This window comes from Oncorhynchus mykiss, chromosome 8 (genome assembly GCF_057628025.1).
Source record: "Oncorhynchus mykiss isolate SJ-2025 chromosome 8, ASM5762802v1, whole genome shotgun sequence".
NCBI lineage: Eukaryota > Metazoa > Chordata > Actinopteri > Salmoniformes > Salmonidae > Oncorhynchus > Oncorhynchus mykiss.
In genome coordinates, this window is record NC_143029.1 from 48,138,370 (window position 1) to 48,161,116 (window position 22,747).

At 41.4% G+C, this 22,747-nt stretch overlaps 1 protein-coding gene across 3 annotated transcripts in view; it reads left to right on the forward strand.

Moving 5' to 3' along the window:
* The window catches only part of LOC110529969 (chromodomain Y-like protein), a 31,288-nt gene extending 14,907 nt beyond the window's left edge, over positions 1-16,381 (forward strand). The window contains exons 3-7 of one of the 3 annotated variants that reach the window (XM_021612668.3): positions 5,484-5,749; positions 6,065-6,237; positions 8,309-8,519; positions 8,809-8,952; positions 11,012-16,381. In XM_021612668.3, coding sequence (XP_021468343.1) covers positions 5,484-5,749; positions 6,065-6,237; positions 8,309-8,519; positions 8,809-8,952; positions 11,012-11,170 — 953 coding nt within the window. In that variant the 3' untranslated portion in view covers positions 11,171-16,381. Of the gene's footprint in view, positions 1-5,483; positions 5,750-6,064; positions 6,238-8,308; positions 8,520-8,808; positions 10,556-11,011 lie in introns of those variants that run through there. The other 2 variants (XM_090181766.1, XM_090181765.1) reach the window with 2 other exon arrangements.
* The last annotated feature ends 6,366 nt before the right edge of the window (positions 16,382-22,747 follow it).

The following is a 22,747-nucleotide window of genomic DNA, read 5'->3' on the forward strand; positions in this document are numbered from 1 at the left end:
TTTAGAAATATTTAGGGCTAACTTATTCCTTGCCAACCACTCTGAAACTAACTGCAGCTCTTTGTTGAGTGTTGCAGTCATTTCAGTCGCTGTATATTTTCAAACTGATTTAAAGTCTAAACTGGCCACTCCGGAACATTCAATGTCGTCTTGGTAAGCAACTCCGGTGTATATTTGTCCTTGTGCAGCCACCATCATACCTGAAAATATGAAGAGTGGTACTCAGTGATGTGTTGTTGGATTTGGTTCAAACATAACGCTTTTTATTCTGGACATAGTTAATTTATTTTCCAAATGATTGGCAGTTTTACTTTAGTGCCTTATTACAAACAGGATGCATGTCTTTGGAATATGTTTTATTCTGTACAGGGCGTCCTTCTTTTCACTCGTTAGTATTGTGGAGTAACTACGGTGCATTTGGAAAGTATTCAGACCCCTTCACTTTTTCCACATTTTGTGACATTAAAAGCCTATTCACAAAAAAAAAATGTAATGTCCCCCTCAATCTACACACAATACCCCCATAATAACAAAGCGTTAACAGGTTTTTATAAATGTTTATACATTTGCAAACATTTTTAAACAAATACCATATTTACATACAAGTATTCAGCCCCTTTGCTATTTGACTTGAAATTGAGCTCAGGTGCATCCTGTTTCCATTAATAATCCTTGATGTTTCTACAACTTGATTGGTGTCCACCTGTGGTAAATTCAATTGATTGGACATGATATGGAAAGGCACACAACTGTCTATATAAGGTCCCACAGTTGACCGTGCACATCAGAGCAAAAACCAGGCCATGAGGTCGAAGGAATTGTCCGTAGAGGATTGCGTCGAGGCACAGATATGGCGAAAATAACCAAAACATTTCTGCAGCATTGAAGGTCCCCAAGAACATTTGCCTCCATCATTCTTAAATGGAAGAAGTTTGGAGCCACCAAGACTCTTTCTAGAGCTGGCTGCCTGTCCAAACTGAGCAGAGGGAGAAGGGCCTTGGTCAGGGAGGTGACCAAGAACCCGATGCAGTCGGGGATACGCTAAATACAAATGTGATTTACATTTTCAAACGGTCCATTTAGATTTTCCAACGGGGCTAGAGGGCAAGTTTTTCTCTCGCCTGATTAGCCTCATTTCACTGCCAAAAAATGTAATCATCTAGTGTTCAGCGAGAACAACAACAACAACACATTGTCAAATTTGGGTAGCCTAGTCAAATAATTAACATCCAGTCACATTAACTGTTACTCTTGTGGGAATTTCACATGTAGCCAATGTTGCTGCTGCTCATTCCTTTTGCTCGAAAATGAACTAATGGTTAAAAAAAAATGTAAGGCCCATGTCCATAGAAACACATACCAGCTCTACTGGTAGTACTGCTACGACCAGCAGCGCTGCACCTGTCGATGACACAAGTTGTTCTGCTTCCACGAGCACATCCAATGCTAGCATCAGTAATTCTACATTTGTTGTTAGCCCAGCTAGCATGGACACTGACAGTTGTGAAATGGATGCAGCCGAAGAGCTACTGCCCCCTTACCCGGGAAAGCACCAAACAACAGACAGGGATGTTGGACCATCGAAGAGTTGCAAATATGATGAACTACATTGATTTGGGGTTCACTTATATTGGGAGTAGTGCCTTTCCTCAGCCACAGTACTTTTGCACATAGTGTGTTATATCTTGCAACTCGATGAAACCTTCACTCTTGCACAGACATTTAGAAACAAAACATGCCACTGGAATTTTTTGAGCGAGAATTAAGATTACTTTCGAGTAGTAAGACATGTATAAAAGCAACAGATGGTCTTAATAAGAAGGGGCTAGAAGCGCCTTTATATTGTGAGCTACCGAATGGCTAGGACAGGCAAGCCCCTTACTATTGTGTAGGACTTAATTCTTCCTGATGCCGCAGATATGGCTGGGGACAAAGCTGGGGTAAAGGCCCAAAAAAACTATACAGTCAATGACTTCATCAAACACTGTTTCACGACGCATCAGTGACATGGCAGGAGATGTTTTGAAACAATTACTGCTTCGCATACAAGCCAGTGAATTCTATGCGTTACAGCTGGATGAGTCAACAGACATGGCGGTCCTGGCACAGTTCCTGGTATATGTCCGTTACGCTCATGGGGGGTCAATTAAGGAAGACTTCCTCTTCTGCAAACCACTGGAAACCAGGACAACAGGAGAGGATATTTTTAAAGTAATGGACAGCTTTGTGACATCAAATGGACTTTGGTGGTTAAGATGTGTTGGTGTCTGTACTGATGGCGCAAAAGCCATGACAGGGAGACAGTGGAGTGGTAATGCGCGTGCAAGCAGTTGCTCCCGACGCCACTTGGGTACACTGCAGTATCCACCGAGAGGCGCTTGCTGTCAAAGGAATGCCGGACAGCTTGAAAGACGTTTGGACACTACAGTGAAAAGGGTAAACTTTTTTCTGCACTATGCAATGATATGGGCAGCAACCATGTAATGCTTTTACAACATACAGAAGTGTGCTGGTTATCAAGGGGTACATTTTTTTTTTTAAATTGAGAGACAAGCTCAGTTTAATGACATCCTTTTCACTTGTTTGACCGCTTGCATGATGACGAGTTTCTCACACAACTGTCCTATCTGGATTATGTTTTTTCTCGCTTGAATGATCTGAATCTAGGATTACAGAAACTCTCCGCAACTATATATATTCTATGTGCTGGACAAAATTGAGGCCATGATTAAGAAGTTGGAGCTGTTCTGTCTGCATTAACAAGGACAACACACAGGTCTATCATTTGTATGATTTTGTTTTGTGTGCAAATGAACTCAAGCTATATATATACTCAAGCTATGATATAGCGAAGCACCTGAGTGAGTTGGGTGCGCAATTACGCAGGTACTTTCCCATAACGGATGAACGGATGAAGAACTGGATTCGTTATCCCTTTCTTGCCCTGCCTCCAGTCCACTTACCGATATCTGAACAAGAGAGCCTCATCAAAATTGCAACAAGCGGTTCTGTGAAAATGTTATCCTAATTTACTGCCAGATATGGCTGCGCTGAGTTTCCTGCTTTGGCAAATCTCGCTGTTAAAACACTGATGCCCTTTGCAACCATGTACCTATATGATAGTGGATTCTTGGCACTGACTAGCATGAAAACAAAATCCAGGCACAGACTGTGGAAAATTATTTAAGACAGAGACTCCAATACAACCCAACATTGCAGAGGTATGTGCATCCTTTCAAGCACACCCTTCTCATTCACAATTTGATGAGAAAATAAGGTTTTTATGTAAGATTAACTAAATAAAGAGCAAAATTATTATTATTTGTGCCCTGGTCCAATAAGAGCTCTTTGTCACTTACCACGAGCCGGGCTGTGACAAACTTCTTATGTTTAATTAATGTATCGTATAGTGTGTGTGGCAGGCTTACAATGATGGCAAACAAACAATATTTGAGAGTGCGCTGACCCTGGAGCTAGAGGGGGTACGCAGCTGGAGGTTGAATGATTGAAGGGGTACGGAACTATAAAAAGTTTGGGAACTACGGATCTATGCAGCACTCCACCAATCAGGCCTTTATTGTAGAGTGGCCAGATGGAAGCTGCTCCTCAGTAAAAGGCACATGACAGCCTACTTGAAGTTGCCAAACGGCACCTAAAGGACTCTCAGGCCATGAGAAACATTCTCTGGTCTGATGAAACCAAAATTTAACTCTTTGGCCTGAATGCCAATTGTCACGTCTATAGGAAACCAGGCCAATACCATCCCTACAGTGACGCATGTTGGTGGCAGCATCATGCTGTGGGGATGTTTTTCAACGGCAGGGACTGGGAGACTAGTCAGGATCGAGAGAAAGATGAACGGAGCAAAGCACAGCCTTGATGAAAACCTGCCCCAGAGCGCTCAGGGCCTCAGACCGGGGCGAAGGTTCACTTTCCAACAGGACAACAACCCTAAGTACACAGCCAAGACAAAGGAGTGGCTTCGGAACAAGTATCGTAATGTCCTTGAGTGGTCCAGCCAGAGCCCAAACTAGAACCCGATCAAACATCTTTGGAGAGACCTGAAAATAGACTTTGTTATCCTCAATGATATTACTCATGTGCATGTATGGCTTTTAAATTGTGTGCTTGTTTTTTAAAATGGTCGAATTGGGCCTTCCTAGTGGCACCACGATCTAAGGCTCTGCATCGCAGTGCTTGAGGCGTCACTACAAACCCAGTTTCGATCTCCGGCTGTGTCACAACCGGCCGTAACCAGGAGTCCCATAGGGCGTCGCACAATTGGCCCAGCGTCATTAGGGGAGGGTTTGGCCCGGGGGGGGCTTTACTTGGCTCATTGCGATCTAGCAACTGCTTGTGGCGGGCCGGGCGCCTGCAGGCTGGCTTCCGGGTTAAGCAGGTGGTGTTAAGGACTGCGGTTTGGTGGGTCATGACTCGACCTTCACCTCTCCCGGGCCCATTGGAGAGTTGCAGCGATGAGACAAGATCATAATTGAAATTTGATTTTTTTTTTATGGTTGAATTAATAAACTAAACTAGCCAAGAAGACTCTAGGCTGTAATCACTGACAAAGGTGCTTCAAAGTACTGAGTAAAGGGTCTGAATACCTATGTGATACTTTAAAAATTTAGCAAGATTTTAAATTTAAAAAAACATTGCTTTTTCATTATGGGGTATTGTTGCCATTTAAAGGGTTTGAATACTTTTTGACTGAACACATTTCAGCATTTCCTTTTTTTAGGAAATGTTTACAAATTAATTAAATAATTCCACTTTGATATTATGGAGTATTGTGTGTAGGTCAGTGAAAACATGTCAATTGATTCCATTTAAAATTCCGGCTCTAACGCAAGAAAATGTGGAAGAAGTCCCGGGGGTGTGAATAGTTTTCTGAAGACACTGTAGGTCTGGAAAGGGCCTAAAATGGCCACTTTCATCATGATTTCATAGAAAAAAACATTGATACGAATGTTAAAAGCATGTGTAACATCCTTCCTCCCAATGAAGTTTCTATCTGAGAATTACCAGAACAATCTGAGATGCCAAAAATATTTTCTGCTCCCGCTGGCATGTAATCGTCCTCTAGGCTTTTTCAATAGACTTCAATAACTGTTGTGATGTATACTGAACCTAGGTCTTGGTGAATTAAGATGTTAGAAGTAGTTTGAGGATTTAAAAAAAATATGTAGCCTACAACTTCTCGCTCTGGTCTAAGTAGACCACAATCGCAGAGGTGAGTGATTGTGGACATTGCCATGCAAACACAGTTCTTTACAATGTTGTTTCTCCCCCTTCTCCACAAACGAATGAGTACACAGTTATGTCAATTAAGTCAGTTGGTGGACTGTTCATCTGCTGTTGAGTAGAACCTAAGTAAACCATTCAGGCAGTACCAAAGATTTAATTTATCTGGTTATTTAAACAGACAATGTTAAAGGCTGTGTCACCATTATATTTTGTCACCATTTTTTTTTATCCACCAGGTACATCAACACTCATGGAGGCTCTGGCGGCCAATGGGACAGCTAGCCTGCAGAGTGCAGTGGCAGGAGTCACCCCAGTCTCCGGGGTGGCAGGGAAACGGCGCTTCGAGGAGCAGCGCTCAGTCTTCGACAAGCGCCTTCGGTTCAGCGTCCGGCAGACTGAGAGTGCCTACCGCTACAGGGACCTTGTCGTCAAGAAGCAGGATGGCTTCACCCACATCCTGCTCTCCACCAAGTCCTCGGAGAACAACTCACTTAATCCCGATGTGAGTCATGCCTGTCTTGTCTTTGCCCTAACAAAACAATTGTTACACTGCATGACAGGCCAAAAATAGTAGTACTTCATCATTTAGTTATGCCAACTTTTCCAAACAATTGGTAGTCAAATATAAATGTATGCAAAGTATCTGAAACGAAAGTCAAATATTGGTCCTATAAAAAATATTGGGTTGGTGTCCTGGATTAAGCCTAGTATTTCCAATATTAACTCTCCATCTAAAGTGTTTCTTAATCTCAGACTAGGCTTCATCTGTGTCTAGGTAATTGGCCCATAATAATTGTCTCCCTCATGGCTGCCTCAGGTGATGAAGGAGATGCAGAGTGCCATGGCCACGGCGGCGGCAGACGACAGCAAGCTGGTCCTGCTGAGCGCCGTGGGTAGCATCTTCTGCTTCGGCCTGGACTTCATCTACTTCATTAGACTGCTCACCGACGACCGCAAGAAGGAGAGCATCAAGATGGCTGAGACCATTAGGTAGGTCAGAAGGGTGTACTTTTGTTTTCTATTTTGTATGTGGATTGATTTCAGAGAAAAAAAAGAAATGATGAAAATAAAACTTTCCGTCCCTTTCTGATGTTTGAAGGCTCACCTTGGCCCTTTCTCGATTGTCCAAAAATGTGTCCTGTCCTTGTCCCTCTTACATCATCTGCACTGATTGGAGAAAACAAAATGGTGGAATGGTTGATTTCATCTCTGGTCAGTTCTTTCAGATCAGTGCAAGATTTGTAGACAATTGTCTCGAATCATCAGTTATTTTGAACAGGTGGAACAAATGATGAGTAGAACGTTAGCTGTGTGTTGTAGGGGCAGTCTTTGTAATGAAAAACATAAGGCATTGTGTTGCCGAATGAAATTACTGGGAGTTTATACAGTTGAAGTTGGAAGTTTTCATACACTTAGGTTGGAATCATTAAAACTCGTTTTTCAACCACTCCACAAATTTCTTGTAAACAAACTATAGTTTTGGCAAGCCGGTTAGGACATCTACTTCGTGCATGACAAGTCATTTTTCCAACAATTGTTTACAGGCAGATTATTTCACTTATAATTCAATGTATCACAATTCCAGTGGGTCAGAAGTTGACTGTGCCTTTAAACAGCTTGGAGAATTCCAGAAAATTATGTCATGGCTTTAGAAGCTTCTGATAGGCTAATTGACATCATTTGAGTCAATTGGAGGTGTATCTGTGGATGTATTTCAAGGCCTACCTTCAAACTCAGTGCCTCTTTGCTTGACATCATGGGGAAATCAAAAGATATCCAAGACCTCAGAAAAAAAAAATTGTAGACCTCCACAAGTCTGGTTCACCCTTGGGAGCAATTTCCAAATGCCTGAAGGTACCACGTTCATCTGTACAAACAATAGTACGCACGTATAAACACCATAGGACCACGCAGCCGTCATACCGCTCAGGAAGGAGACGCGTTCTGTCTCCTTGAGATGAACTACTTTGGTACGAAAAGAACCGCAAAGGACCTTGTGAAGATGCTGGAGGAAACGGGTACAAAAGTATCTATATCCACTGTAAAACGAGTCCTATATCGACATCTATCAGCAAGGAAGAAGCCACTGGTCCAAAACCACCATAAAAAAGCCAGACTACGGTTTGCAACTGCACATGGGGACAATGGTTGTACTTTTTGGAAAATGTCCTCTGGTCTGATGAAACAAAACTGTTTGGCCATAATGACCATCGTCATGTATGGAGGTAAAGGGGGGGGGGGGGGGGCTTGCAAGCCCGAAGAACACCATCCCAACCGTGAAGCACGGGGGTGGCAGCATCATATTATGGGGGCGCTTTGCTGCAGGAGGGACTGGTGCACTTACAAAATAGATGGCATCATGAGGTAGGAAAATTGTGTGGATATATTGAAGCAACATCAAGACCTCAGTCAGGAATTAAAAGCTTGGTCGCAAATGTGTTTCCATATGGACAATGACCCAATCATACTTGCAAAGTTGTGGCAAAATGGCTTAAGGACAACAAAGTCAAGGTATTTGAGTGGCCATCACAAAGCCCTGACCTCAATCCTATAGAATATTTGTGGGCAGAACTGAAAAGGTGTGTGCAAGCAAGGAGGCCTACAAACCTGACTCAGTTACTTACACCAGCTCTCAGGAGGAATGGGCCAAAATTCACACAACTTATTGTGGGAAGCTTGTGGAAGGCTACCCGAAACATTTGACCCAAGTTAAACAATTGAATGGCAATGCTACCAAATATTAATTGAGTGTATATAATCTTCTGACCCAGAATGTGAATGAAAGAAATAAAAACTGAAAGAAATCATTCTCTCCTATTATTCTGACATTTCACGTTCTTTCATATTCACGAGCCTAACTGACCTAAGACAGGGAATTTTTACTAGGATTAAATGTCAGGAATTGTGAAACTTGAGTTTAAATGTGTTTGGCTAAGGTGTATGTAAACTTCTGACTTACACTGTATATGGAGTGTGCGCCACTTTATTTTGATTTAGTTTAGTCTTTGTAATGATGCCACAGAAGACTGTTATGCAGACAGTCTGTCATCTCCATCCTCAGGACATTCGTGAACACATTCATCCAATTCAAGAAGCCCATCATCGTAGCCGTGAATGGACCGGCGGTGGGCCTCGGAGCCTCTATCCTCCCGCTGTGTGACGTTGTCTGGGCCAACGAGAAATCCTGGTTTCAGACGCCCTATACCACCTACGGACAGACACCCGACGCTTGCGCCTCCCTCACCTTCCCTCGCATCATGGGCGTGGCCTCGGTGAGTTCATACGGCATTGTCTGAAAATCCTCCTCCGAGGGGGAGTAGTCTAGATGTAGTGTGGGGAACTATTTAAGTGTAGCACTCACTGGGCTGGTTTTCCTGCGATGGGGAATATCCTGTCCAATACAAAAAAAAGAATGGAGTGGGACAGCCCCACTCCTTTTTTAAATGTTTTTTTTATTTAAAAAAAGACAACTTAATACTATTCCAGTACTTTTTCCTGCTTAACCTCACCCCGTCCTCTCCCCTACTCTTGTCTTCTCTCTCCCTCCCCCTCTTCTCCCAGGCCAATGAGATGTTGCTGAGTGGGCGGAAGCTGACAGCCCAGGAGGCCTGTGCTAAAGGCCTCGTGTCCCAGGTGCTGTGGCCCGGGACTTTCACTCAGGAGGTGATGGTTCGCATTAGGGAGCTAGTCACTTGTAATTCAGTTGTAAGTCATCCTTTTCATTTAAAAAAAAATTGTTTTTATATTTTGTGGCGTCTCTTTTCCACACAGTACGACCCTGCCCCTCTCCCTCACTTTGGTCTTTTTTTGTCTCATCAAAAACATTTTCCCACCGACACTCATTTACAGTGCCTTCGGAAAGTATTCAGACCACACATTGTTACGTTAGTTCTTTTATTTTTATTATTCCCTGCAACCTACAAACAATACCCCATAATGAAAAGCAGTTTTTTTTGCAAATACATTTTTGTTTTTGTTTTTAAATCATCACATTTACATACGTATTCAGACCCTTTACTCAGTACTTTGTTGAAGCACCATTGTCAGCGATTACAGCCTCAAGCCTTCTTGGGTATGACGCTATAAGCTTGGCCACCTGTATTGGGGGAGTTTCTCCCATTTTTCTCTGCAGATTCTCTCAAGCTGGATGGGGATCGTCGCCGCACAGCTATTTTTAGGTCTCTCAAAAGATGTTAGATCGGGTTCAAGTCCGGGCTCGGGCTCAGAGGCTTGTCCCGAAGCCACTCCTGCGTTGTCTTGACTGTGTGCTTAGGGTGTTTGTCCTGTTGTAAGGTGAATCTTTGCCCCAGTCTGAGGACCTGAGCAGGTTTTCATCAAGGATCTTTGTACTTTGATCCATTCATCTTTCCCTTGATCCTGACTCGTCCCTGCCGCTGAAAAACATCCCCACAGCATGATGCTGCCACCACCATGCTTCACCGTAGGGGTGGTGCCAGGTTTCCTCCAGACGTGACGCTTGGCATTCAATCTTGGTTTCATCAGACCAGAGAATCTCGTTTCTCATGGTCTTGAGTCTTTTAGGTGCCTTTTACTGAGAATTGGCTTCTATCTGGCCACTCTACCATAAAGGCCTGATTGGTGGAGTGCTGCAGAGATGGTTGTCCTTCTGGAAGGTTCTCCCATCTCAAAAGAGGAAACTCTGGAGCTCTGTCGGTGACCATCAGGTTCTTGGTCACCTCCCTGACTAAGGCCCTTCTCTCCCAATTGCTCAGTTTGGCCATTCCAAACTTCCATTTAAGAATGTTCTTGGGGACCTTCAATGCTGCAGACATTTTTTGGTGTCCTTCCCCAGATCTGTGCCTCGACAACAATCCTGTCTCGAAGGACAATTCCTTCGACCTCATGACTTGGTTTTTGCTCTGACATGCACTGTCAACTGTGGGACCTTATATAGACAGGTGTCTTTCTAAATCATGTCCAATCAAATGAATTGGCCACAGGTGGACTCCAATCAAGTTGTCGGGATGTCAAGGATGATCAAAGGAAGTTGGATGCACCTGAGCTCAATTTGGAGTCTAATAGCAAAGGGTTTGAATACTTATGTAATTAAGGTATTTCTAAATTTATTTTCGCTTTGTTATTATGGGGTATTTTGTGTGTAGATTGAGGATTTTTTTTTATTTCAGTGATTTTAGAATAAGGCTAACGTAACAAGGGGTCTGAATAGTTTCCAAATGCACTGCACACACACACACTCTCTCCCAGCCGTAGTGTTCGCTTGAATTGTTATATTTTAGTCTCCCAGGATGCCAGTATCACAATTTTTTTTTTCCATGGCAAAAAAAAATCAACAAAACGCAATCCAAACTCTTTTGTCCTTTTTAAAAACCTTCCGTATGTAAAATATTGTATGTCAAACTTGGAAAATAAATGTGACTGGATGACAACATAATGATTTGTTTCCAACATTAGGGCTGTTTTCCTAAAGAAGTTAAATATGCTTTGTGTTTTGTTTCCTTGCCATGATACAAATGAGTATTGCGATACTGGTATCATCCTGGCCCTAACCAAGAGTGTGTTTTTAAATTAATATAATGCTTTTAGTAATACATTAAATTGAGATCATGTCAACAATATCTGGATGTTATGGAATTTCTCCTGAATCTTTTAATTGTTGACAAAAAGGGATCTTGTGTCATGTCCCAGCGTTAAATGTTAAATCTATGCCAATATCCATAAGTCATATTCCTTTCCTTTTGCTTTTTTTTGCCGGGGGGGGGGGGCTCTGTTTGTTGCACTGTAGGTCCTGCGGGAGTCCAAAGCACTGGTGCGAAACGCAAACCGGGCCGCCCTGGAGCAGGCCAATGAACGTGAGTGCGAGGCGCTGAAGAGAGTGTGGGGCTCTTCGCAAGGGGTGGACTCCATCCTCAAATACCTGCAGAAGAAGATTGATGAGTTTTAAGGAAAGCACGTATTCCCCATACGTTCCCAAATAACCAGAAAAACATGGCACTAGCAGTGCATGGCGTTCAATCTGCAGCCTCTCAATATCCCACCATCCCTCTTGCATGTATGAGAGTACAGTGCATTCGGAAAGTATTCAGACCCCTTGACCTTTTCCACATTTTGTTACGTTACAACCTTATTCTAAAATACATTGATTAAAAAAAAAATCCTCAATCTACAAACAATACCCCATAATGACAAAGCAAAAACTAGTTTAGACATTTTTGCACATTTATTACAAATAAACTACTGAAATATCCCATTTATGTAAGTATTCAGACCCTTTACTCAGTACTTTGTTGAAGCACGTTTGGCAGGGATTACAGCCTTGAGTCTTCTCTGGAGCAAGTTTTCATTGAGGATCTCTGTACTTTGCTCTGTCCATATTTCCCTCGATCCTGACTGATCTCCCAGTTCCTGCCGCGGAAAAACATCCCCACAGCATGATGCTGCCACCACCATGCTTCACCATAGGGATGGTGCCAGGTTTCCTCCAGATGTGATGCTTGGAATTCAGGCCAAAGAGTTCAACCTTGGTTTCATCAGACCAGAGAATATTGTTTCTCGGTCTGAAAGTCTAGGTGCCTTTTTAGCAAACTCCATAGCAGGCTGTCATGTGCCTTTTACTGAGGAGTGGCTTATGTCTGGCCACTCTACCATAAAGGTCTGATTGGTGGAGGAGTGCAGTGATGGCTGTCCTTCTGAAAGGTTCTCCCAGCCTCACAGAGAAACTGTGGAGCTCTGTCAGTGACCATTGTGTTCTTGGTCACCTCGCTGACCAAGGCCCTTCTCTCCCGATTGCTCAGGTTGGCCGGGCGGCCAGCTTTAGGAAGAGTCTTGGTGGTTCCAAACTTCTTCCATTTAAGAATGATGGCGGCCACTGTGTTCTTGGACCTTCAATGGGTTCTTTGCTTCTCCGAGCTAGAGGCGTCACTACAGACCCTGGTTTGATTCCAGGCTGTATCACAACCGGCTGTGATTGGGAGTCCCATAGGGCAGCGCACAATTGGCCCAGCGTCATCCAGGTTTGGCCGGGGTAGGCAGACATTGTAAATAAGAATGTATTCTTAACTGACTTGCCTAGTTAAATCAAATAAAAAATGCTGCAGAAATGTTTTGGTACCCTTCCCCAGATCTATGCCTAGACACAATCCTGTCTCTGAGCTCAACGGACAATTCCTTCGACCTCATGGCTTGGCGTTTGCTCTGACATGCACTGTCAACTGTAGGACCTTTTATATAGACAGGTGTGTCTTTCCAAATCATGTCCAATCGAGTGAACTTACAACCGGTGGACTCCAAGTTGAAGAAACATCTCAAGGATTATCAATGGAAACGGGATGCACCTGAGCTCAATTGAGTCTCATAGCAAAGGGTCTGAATACTTATGTAAATAATATCGGATTTTTATTTTGAATAAATTTACAAACATTTCTAAACCTGTTTTTGCTTCGTCATTATGGGGTATTGTGTGTCGATTGCTGAGGAAAACATTTTAATCAATTTTTAGAATAAGGCTGTAACAAAATGTGGAAAGTCAAGGGGTCTGAATATTTTCAGAAGGAACTGTATGTAATGAATTATGTGCACACATTGAAGGGGACCAGCTAAAAATAACATTTGTAGACGTTCCTGCTAGACCTTTAAATCCCGCCTTCCTAGCATCCTGATAACCTTGTGTTGACCCTTTACCCAATAACCCAGACTTACGAAATACAATTTCCCATGCTGCATTACAGGTTCAACTAAATTGAAGGGATTGGAGGAGGAGAAGACATTGAATACACAATGTGTCTTACATAGCAGGGTATCTGTCCTACTCAGCTCAGGATTGATTTGGGTTGGATGTTGTATCAACATGGATCAGCATTTATTTATGACGTAACGAAATAGCAAATGTAAACATTCAACAAAAACCCAAGCGACTTCCATTGTGGAGCTTTGCACTAAGTTGTGATGCTCTGAACTCAATTAAGCTGTGTTGGAACTAACTCTTGGGAAAACAGTGTAGCCCAGTGGATTGGCGGCTTATTGGATTCTCTACATTAACTTTTTTCTTTAGACTCCTGTAAGACTTTCCATACAAAACAGGACTTATTGCTATTAAGTTGAATAGCGCCTAGGATTCAATCAAAGGCCCGTTGTTGATAAGCGTAGAGCACTTCACTTTTGAAGGTAATTTACGCCTGAGACGCGATCTTCGAACGTCAGGGAAGTTTGTCAAAAGTCTAGTGCCTTAACGCGCCTTTTAATTGAATCCGGTCCAAAGTCTGTCTCAGACGAACTTTTAAAAAGCTCTCGACTGTATTTAGGTTTGTCTAACTGATATAGTCTCTAGATATTTCACCCAGGTAGTCTTTTTATTTATCTTATTTGGCTTTGGGGATGGTATGTGCTACCAAACAGTTTCTATGGTAAATTATTTTGTTTTAAGTTAAGACTTATTAGAATATTATAATTAAATATTCTGCAACTTCTGAATTATTCCTTTCATGAAACATGCCCGCAAGGGAGAGACAATTACAAGATTCTAATGCAATATTTGTATGCAGTTGTGATGAGGCTAGGGTACACATTAAGGCTCTAGCTAAGCTCCAAAGCAGTGCCTTGTCCTTTACTTATTTTTCCATGACTTCACAAATTGTGGGTTCTGATCTGACGCGATTATCAGTGAGAATAGCCTGTAATGTTATTGCAGTGAAATCGGGCCAATGCAGTGTGATGTGGTAGTTTATGAAAACTATCCAAAAAAAAGCACATGCCAAGACATGTTTAATAAATACATCAGGGAAAACATGTCATTTCTCAGTACCATGAATATAGTACCATAAATACATCAGGCACATGCTTACCCTGATGTATTTGTTAAACATGTCTTGGCATGTGAGCCTTTTGGATAGTTAATATTCATGGTACTGATTTTAAAATGGTGGAAAATGTAATTTATATTGTCTGAAAGTATATGAAGTATTTAAATATTTAAAGTGCAGCTGGTTTGGACAAAGTAGTTTGTTTTTGAGTCATTGCTCATGGTTTGTAATTGCTGTTACTTCACATTTTTAAAAATATCTCTTCTTGGGTCAGTCTCACTATCCACGTCAGAATTCAGTTTTGGCATTCATACACTGTGCACTCCGAAAGTATTCAGACCTTGACTTTCTCCACATTTGTTACATTACAGCCTTGTTCTAAAATGTATTTAATAGTCCCCCCCAATCTACACACCTCATAATGAAAAAGCAAAAACAGGTTTAGAATTTCTTAATTTATTACAAATAAACATAATTCACATTTACATAAGTATTCAGACTGTTGAAGCACCTTTGGCAGCATTTACAACCTCAAGTCTTCTTGGGTCTGACGCTACTAGCTTGGCACACCTGTTTTTGGGGAGTTTCTCCCATTCTTCTCCGCAGATCCTCAAGCTCTGTCAGGTTGGATGGGGAGTGTCGATGCACAACTATTTTCAGGTCTCTCTAGAGATGTTCGATCGGGTTCAAGTCCGGGCCACTCAAGGACATTGAGACTTGTCATGAAGCCACTCCTGCGTTGTCTTCGCTGGGTGCTTAAGGTGTTTGTCCTGTTAGAAGGTGAACCTGCTGAGCAATCAGGGGAGAAGGGCCTTGGTCAGGAACCTGATGCTCACTGACAGAGCTCCAGAGTTCCTCTGTGGAGATGGGAAGATCTTCCAGAAGGACAACCATCTCAGCAGCACTCCACCAATCAGACCTTTATGGTAGAGTGGCCCGACAGAACCACTCCTCAGTAAAAGGCACGACAGCCCACTTGGTGTTTGCAAAAAGGCACCTAAAGGACTCTGATCATGATAAATATCAGATTCTCTGGTCTGATGAAACCAAGAATGAATACTTTTGCCTGAATGCACCATCCCTACGGTGAAGCATAGTGGTGGCAGCATCATGCTGTGGGGATGTTTTTCAGCTTTAGGAAGAGTCTTGGTGGTTCCAAACTTCATTTAAGAATGATTGAGGCCACTGTGTTCTTGTGGACATTCAATGCTGCAGACATTTTTTGGTACCCTTCCACAGATCTGTAACTTGACACAATCCTTCCTGTCTCTGGCCTCTACGGACCATTCCTTTGACCTCATGGCTTGGTTTTTGTTCTGACATGCACTGTCAACTGTGGGACCTTATATAGACATGTTTGTGCCTTTCCAAATCATGTCTAATCAATTGAATTTACAACAGGTGGACACCAATCAAGTTGTAGAAACTTCTCAAGGATGATCAATGGAAACAGGTTGCACCTGTGCTCAATTTTGAGTCTCGTAGCAAAGGGTCTGAATATTTGTCCTTTACTCCTTTTAATACATTTGCAAACATTTCTAAAAACCAGTTTTTGCTTTGTCTCATTATGGGGTATTGTGTGTAGATTGAGGAAAAACAATGTATTTCATCAATTTGAGAATAAGGCTGTAAAGTAACAATGTGGAAAAAGTCTGAATACTTTCCGAATGCACTGTAGAGGTATCCGATTGTTACCACTGCACATTTCATTCACATTACAGATTAAGGGCTGGATAACATTTAAAGAGACTTGTTTTTTTTTTGTCTTTGACCTATACCCTCTCCAGGAAAGATGCAATCTGCCCCCAAATATTGTGCCTGATAAGCATGTCATATCTCCTTGTTTTATCTTGTTTCATTAAACATTTGTATCACTGAAGGCTGATTAGAAATATTAGCAGCCATTTAACACTTGGACCAGAGTAGCTTAGTTAATGTATACATAAGATCACCCATACTGCACCTCCTCAACCCAATGTTTAAAGCATTTTTCTTGTTGACAAAAAGTGCAAGAGATTATTTAAATAATGTGTCTTATGTTAACACAGCATGATGCCAAGAGGCTTGTCTAGTCACACAGAATAAACTCTTGAAATTAACCCTATTTTGGTACAGCAGAAAATATTTTACTAAGTCTGAATTGTATAGCCCTCACCCTTCCAATTTTTCAGGCTGAAGAACTACAGTATGTACTGTGTGAACTGCCTTTAGACTGAAATCCTGGTACAGTATTTTTGCATACAGTACAAGGGACCTATTTTGTTGTACAGTAAGTATAATATTTACCATCTGTAAAGTTTTTATAGAGATGCTGAAATCTATACTCGCTATGAAAATAAACTGTTAGAACTTGTTAATCCCTTTTATTGTGTGTTAGTCGGAGTTGGGGTCAGTCTTTTCAGGACATATCTACCATAAACATAACAAGCAATTCTCTACTCCTTAATTTAATTTACTCTAGTGTTGGTGTCTGCAGTGGTCTTGTTTCCAAAATGTATATTATACTATGAGTACTTCAGTGGGACTCAATTGTTTTATTCAAGGTGAGAGGAAAAAGATTACGCAAATAAGTATTTTTAAATTTAAAAAAAATGGAGAACTCCATTTTGTGAACTGTTTTGTACAATACCTTCTCCAAACCTATAAAACGAATCTGAAAACAAGTCATCATGTGAGCCTGTTCCCATGTGCAGCAGGTTTTTGAAGAGGATGAGATTATACATTTTGGGCTCTCAAAGTACCGCCTAAGAAGACCAGAGTAAATGAGTATATATTTATGACTTGATTTTTGAAAAATATATTTCATATAAGTGAATTTCCAAACATTGAACAAAACCAAAGGAGAGCAATTTTTGGTGCAATACAGTTGACAAGCTTAATTCAGAGACCACAAATGTTATCAAGTCGTAGACTGCTGTCCCTAGACTGCGGCTTTGCAGGTTCGAACTCTGTAGGACGCTGTCAATGATGACCCGGGACTTTGCTAAATGTCTTCACTAAATCAGATAATTAAGATGGTGTTTTAGGGGTCAACTGTATAAATCTGCACTCTCATTGTACAATCGGTACTGTTCTCCCTTTTCAGACAACTTTTTTGTCTCACCAAAATTGAATTACAAATACTAACTTTTGTTTGACCGATACATTAAGATATGTTGCAGAACGTGAACTTACCTCAGTTCCTTCAGCAGTGAGTAGATGTCTTCGGGCAGCAGCAGGGCTTGGCTCACTGGTGTTTGGGGCTCTGGATAGACATATGTCGAAAGGAAGCTGGCTGCTGAATAAACAACAACAAACATCACCAGCTTTCTGCATGAGAGAAACATTAAACAAGGGAGAAGTTACTGTTTCTGGCTGTGTTGGCAAAATCACTACATATCCCATCCAGCCAAGTGGGGAGAGGCGGCCTGTTTTCACTGTTCCAAAACCAGTTAGAAACGTCCAGCTAACCCTACGTCAGTGACACCGGTGGATCTCAAAACTGAACTTGGATCCTTCGCCACAGTTGTTTTATGCCACTACATATTGCTCGAACTAGTCATGACTTCAACAAAACAATAACTCATTTTCAAGTTTCTTTACAGCAAATTTCTTAGTTACATGATTGTATAACTAGCAAAGGAGTTTTGAAGTTGAGGGTGCAGTATTTAAGTAGTTTGACAATGAGCTTGCCCTTTAGCCAGGGACAGGATATAGCTGGGCGCACATGCACCCTGGACTAATTCACGACAAACTAGTTTTTATGCTGTGATATCAGGAGCTTGTGGCGAAAAGTTTGATCAAACAATTCAGAGGCAAACGAATACATAAGGTGAGAACTATTTAACGAATCAATATACAATCCCGAAATCAGCTGTAACTGTCAAGAGTAAAAAATAAAGATGTTTGAGTGAACCTGGGTCCTGAAAATGTATGCTGAAGTTGCTTCCGGCAGGGTAGACTCTTTTTACTCAACTCTATTACTGTTCTCAGTTTCGGGGTGGAAATGTTTTTTGCAGAATTTACAACTTGCTACATTTCATAACCATCATTTATGAGTTATGAAATTTTTTTTCATAGTCTTATGTTTGGAGTGCTCCATGTGAGCAATGAGTGAGTGTCTTCTTCTTTAGGATTTGGTTGTCTGAGCGCATCCAATTTTTAGATGCATACACCACCACCTATCATACTGGTGTGTGAGGCCATTCACAGCCTATCTGCATTACATTATTTGATATGATACTCGTCTAAATTCTAACATAACCTCTACCCACATCTCAACATTCTAAACTCTGGAACTTCGACCCACATCTGAATAGACTAAAACCAACCTCAGCCTGCCAGTGACTTGGATTACAGGGCACACGCCACCATGCCCGGCCAACCGAGAGACCTCAAACGGAAACCTTTGAGCATGTCTGGTTTCTCTGTCTTGTTAAAACTTGGGGCTGCAATCTCGTTAACGGGATCGATATGACAACAGCCAGTGAAAGTGCAGGGCGCCAAATTCAAAACAACACAAATCTCTACCGTTTTAAAGGTAATATTGTTGTTAATCCCACCAGTGTCTGATTTCAAATAGGCTTTACAGTGAAAGCACCAAACGATTGTTAGGTCACCACCAAGCCACAGAAAAACACAGCCATTTTTCCAGCCAAAGACAGTAGTCACAAAAAGCACAAATAGAGAAATTAATCACTAACCTTTGATGATCTTCATCAGATGACACTCATAGGACTTCATGTTACACAATAGATGTATGTTTTGTTTGATAAAGTTCATATTTATGTAAAATAAATCTGAGTTTACATTGGTGCGTTACTAGTTCCAAAAACATCCAGTGATTTTGCATAGCCACATCAATTTGACAGAAATACTAATTATAAATATTGATAAATACAAGTGTTACACATGGAATTATAGATATACCTCTCAATTCAACCGCTGTGTCAGATTTCGGAAAAAGCAAACCATGCAATCTGAGAACGGCCCTAAGAAAAGAAAAAATAATTATCCGCCATGTTGGATTCAACATAAATCAGAAATAACATAAATATTACCTTACCGTTGATGATCTTCATCAGAATGCACTCCCAGGAATCCTAATTCCACAAATGTTTGATTTGTTCGATAATGTCCATTATTTATGTCCAAGTAGCTACTTTTGTTAGGGTGTTTAGTACACAAATCCAAAGGCTCGTGCAGGTCCAGTCGGACAAAAAGTTATATTACAGGTCGTAGAAACATTTCAAACTAAGTATAGAATCAATCCTTAGGATGTTTTTATCATAAATCTTCAATAACGTTCCAACAGGAGAAATCCATTGTCTGTAGAAAAGCCATGGAACGCAGGTCGGTCTCATGTGAAATACGCGTGACCAGGACCTGGCTCTCTGCCAGACCACTGACTCAAAGAGCTCTCATCCGGCCCCACATCACAGTAGAAGCCTCATTCAATTTTCTAAAAGACGGTTGACATCTAGTGGAAGCCCTAGGAAGTGCAACAACCAATATCCCACTGTGTATTCGATAGGTGCGGAGTTCAAAAACTACAAACCTCAGATTTTGGGCGTGCAAAATTATTCAGCCCCTTTACTTTCAGTGCAGCAAACTCTCTCCAGAAGTTCAGTGAGGACCTCTGAATGATCCAATGTTGACCTAAATGACTAATGATGATAAATACAATCCACCTGTGTGTAATCAAGTCTCTGTATAAATGCACCTGCACTGTGATAGTCTCAGAGGTCCGTTAAAAGCGCAGAGAGCATCATGAAGAACAAGGAACACACCAGGCAGGTCCGAGATACTGTTGTGAAGAAGTTTAAAGCCGGATTTGGATACAAAAAGATTTCCCAAGCTTTAAACATCCCAAGGAGCACTGTGCAAGCGATAATATTGAAATGGAAGGAGTATCAGACCACTGCAAATCTACCAAGACCTGGCCGTCCCTCTAAACTTTCAGCTCATACAAGGAGAAGACTGATCAGAGATGCAGCCAAGAGGCCCATGATCACTCTGGATGAACTGCAGAGATCTACAGCTGAGGTGGGAGACTCTGTCCATAGGACAACAATCAGTCGTATATTGCACAAATCTGGCCTTTATGGAAGAGTGGCAAGAAGAAAGCCATTTCTTAAAGATATCCATAAAAAGTGTTGTTTAAAGTTTGTCACAAGCCACCTGGGAGACACACCAAACATGTGGAAGAAGGTGCTCTGGTCAGATGAAACCAAAATTGAACTTTTTGGCAACAATGCAAAATGTTATGTTTGGCGTAAAAGCAACACAGCTGAACACACCATCCCCACTGTCAAACATGGTGGTGGCAGCATCATGGTTTGGGCCTGCTTTTCTTCAGCAGGGACAGGGAAGATGGTTAAAATTGATGGGAAGATGGATGGAGCCAAATACAGGACCATTCTGGAAGAAAACCTGATGGAGTCTGCAAAAGACCTGAGACTGGGACGGAGATTTGTCTTCCAACAAGACAATGATCCAAAACATAAGCAAAATCTACAATGGAATGGTTCAAAAATAAACATATCCAGGTGTTAGAATGGCCAAGTCAAAGTCCAGACCTGAATCCAACCGAGAATCTGTGGAAAGAACTGAAAACTGCTGTTCACAAATGCTCTCCATCCAACCTCACTGAGCTCGAGCTGTTTTGCAAGGAGGAATGGGAAAAAATGTCAGTCTCTCGATGCGCAAAACTGATAGACATACCCCAAGCGACTTACAGCTGTAATCGCAGCAAAAGGTGGCGCTACAAAGTATTAACTTAAGGGGGCTGAATAATTTTGCACGCCCAATTTTTCAGTTTTTGATTTGTTAAAAAAGTTTGAAATATCCAATAAATGTCGTTCCACTTCATGATTGTGTCCCACTTGTTGTTGATTCTTCACAAAAAAATACAGTTTTATATCTTTATGTTTGAAGCCTGAAATGTGGCAAAAGATCGTAAAGTTCAAGGGGGCCGAATACTTTCGCAAGGCACTGTACGTTTCCATTAGGGTTGTGACTGTTAACGACAAGAATGCGTTTGTCAATTAATCTTGCGATTATTTAACTGCTATTAACAGACCTTTTATGTTATTGCATTGGAGGGATGAGTATCACTTTGGATGAAATGAAAATTGAAAATTGACTTCCAGTGGATATTGTAACCCTGTCACTAATCTGAATAAATTTTAATAGGACTGGCCTCTACTTTCTTAAGTTATAACATGGTCTATACGAAATTAAACTAATTTGAAAAATGTTCAGCATTTATCATGCAAATGTCCAAAAATATTTTGATTTCTTCCAGGCTGAACTTGGGTTACCTTAAATCACACACAACATCTTTAATCTAATATTCTAGCTATATCCAAACTTGTTTAGGCATTTTAGGAAAATAAGAAAATGGCAAGAGGAAAAAACAAAGTACCAAAACACGTGAAGAAGCGAAAGGAGAGGGTTTCAAAGGTGAAAGGCAAATGGGTGGATCCAGAAATCAGGGATACTATCCCTAAACATGAACTTTAACCCAGTAACTCTGAACTGATGGACTTGGAAGATAATGGACATGGTCCTATGCCCTGGGTTGTTCTGAACACTGCACACGCACTCATGACTCCTATGCACACATGGAACCCAAACTGGATGCGCGCATGCACTGTCGTGCATACATTTATTTTGTCCCCCCACACCAAACATGATCACGACACGCAGGTTAAAATATCAAAACAAACTCTGAACCAATTACATTAATTTGGGGACAGGTCGAAAAGCATTTAACATGTATGGCAATTTAGCTAGTTAACTTGCACTTGCCGGCTAATTTGTCCTATTTAGCTAGCTTGCTGTTGCTAGCTAATTTGTCCTGGGATATAAACATTGAGTTGTTATTCTACCTGAAATGCACAAGGTCCGCTACTCCGACAATTGATCTACACATAAAACAGCCAACCGAATCGTTTCAAGTCATCTCTCCTCCCAGGCTTTTTCATATTTGAACCTATGGTGATTGGCATCTACACTTTCATAGTATAACCACGACAACCGGCAAAACATTGTCTTTCAATCACCCACGTGGGTATAACCAATGAGGAGATGGCACGTGGGTACCCGCTTCTATAAACCAATGAGGAGATGGGAGAGGCAGGACTTGCAGCGCGATCTGCGTCAAATAGGAATGACTTCTATTTTAGCCCTTGGCATCGCAGATGCTCGTTGGTGTGCGCGAGCAGTGTGGGTGCAAAAATTAAATAACATGGATTCCTAAAAGTATTTTGCAACGCTCGCGCACGCAACGTGTCCAGTCTAGTCAGCATGTAACACTGTAATATTGTATTTTATACATTTGTTGTTAATGTTGGCAATAGAACAAGCTTTCATATGATGCCCACCTGTCCCAGACTGGATTTATAATGCACCGTTTTTAGATTGCGAAAATAACAGTAATTGTGTGATGACAGGGTTGTTGCCCAAACAAAACTGCATGTATGCTTGCTCTATTTCAACGGCACAGCTAGGAGAGTTCAAAAAAGCACCAAATAGTTGAATACTCAAGTCATAAATGTGGATTGAAATTACTTAGGAATTGTGCACACTTGAGGTGCGTGGCCACTTGGAGACACCAGTTAGTACTCTCACTCAAATCCTTAATTTTTTTCATATGTTTCACCTACCCTACATTTTATAGGAATATTCTTATGTTACTGAATGTATCTAGAGTATTTTCTGATTTCGTTATCAACAAATGT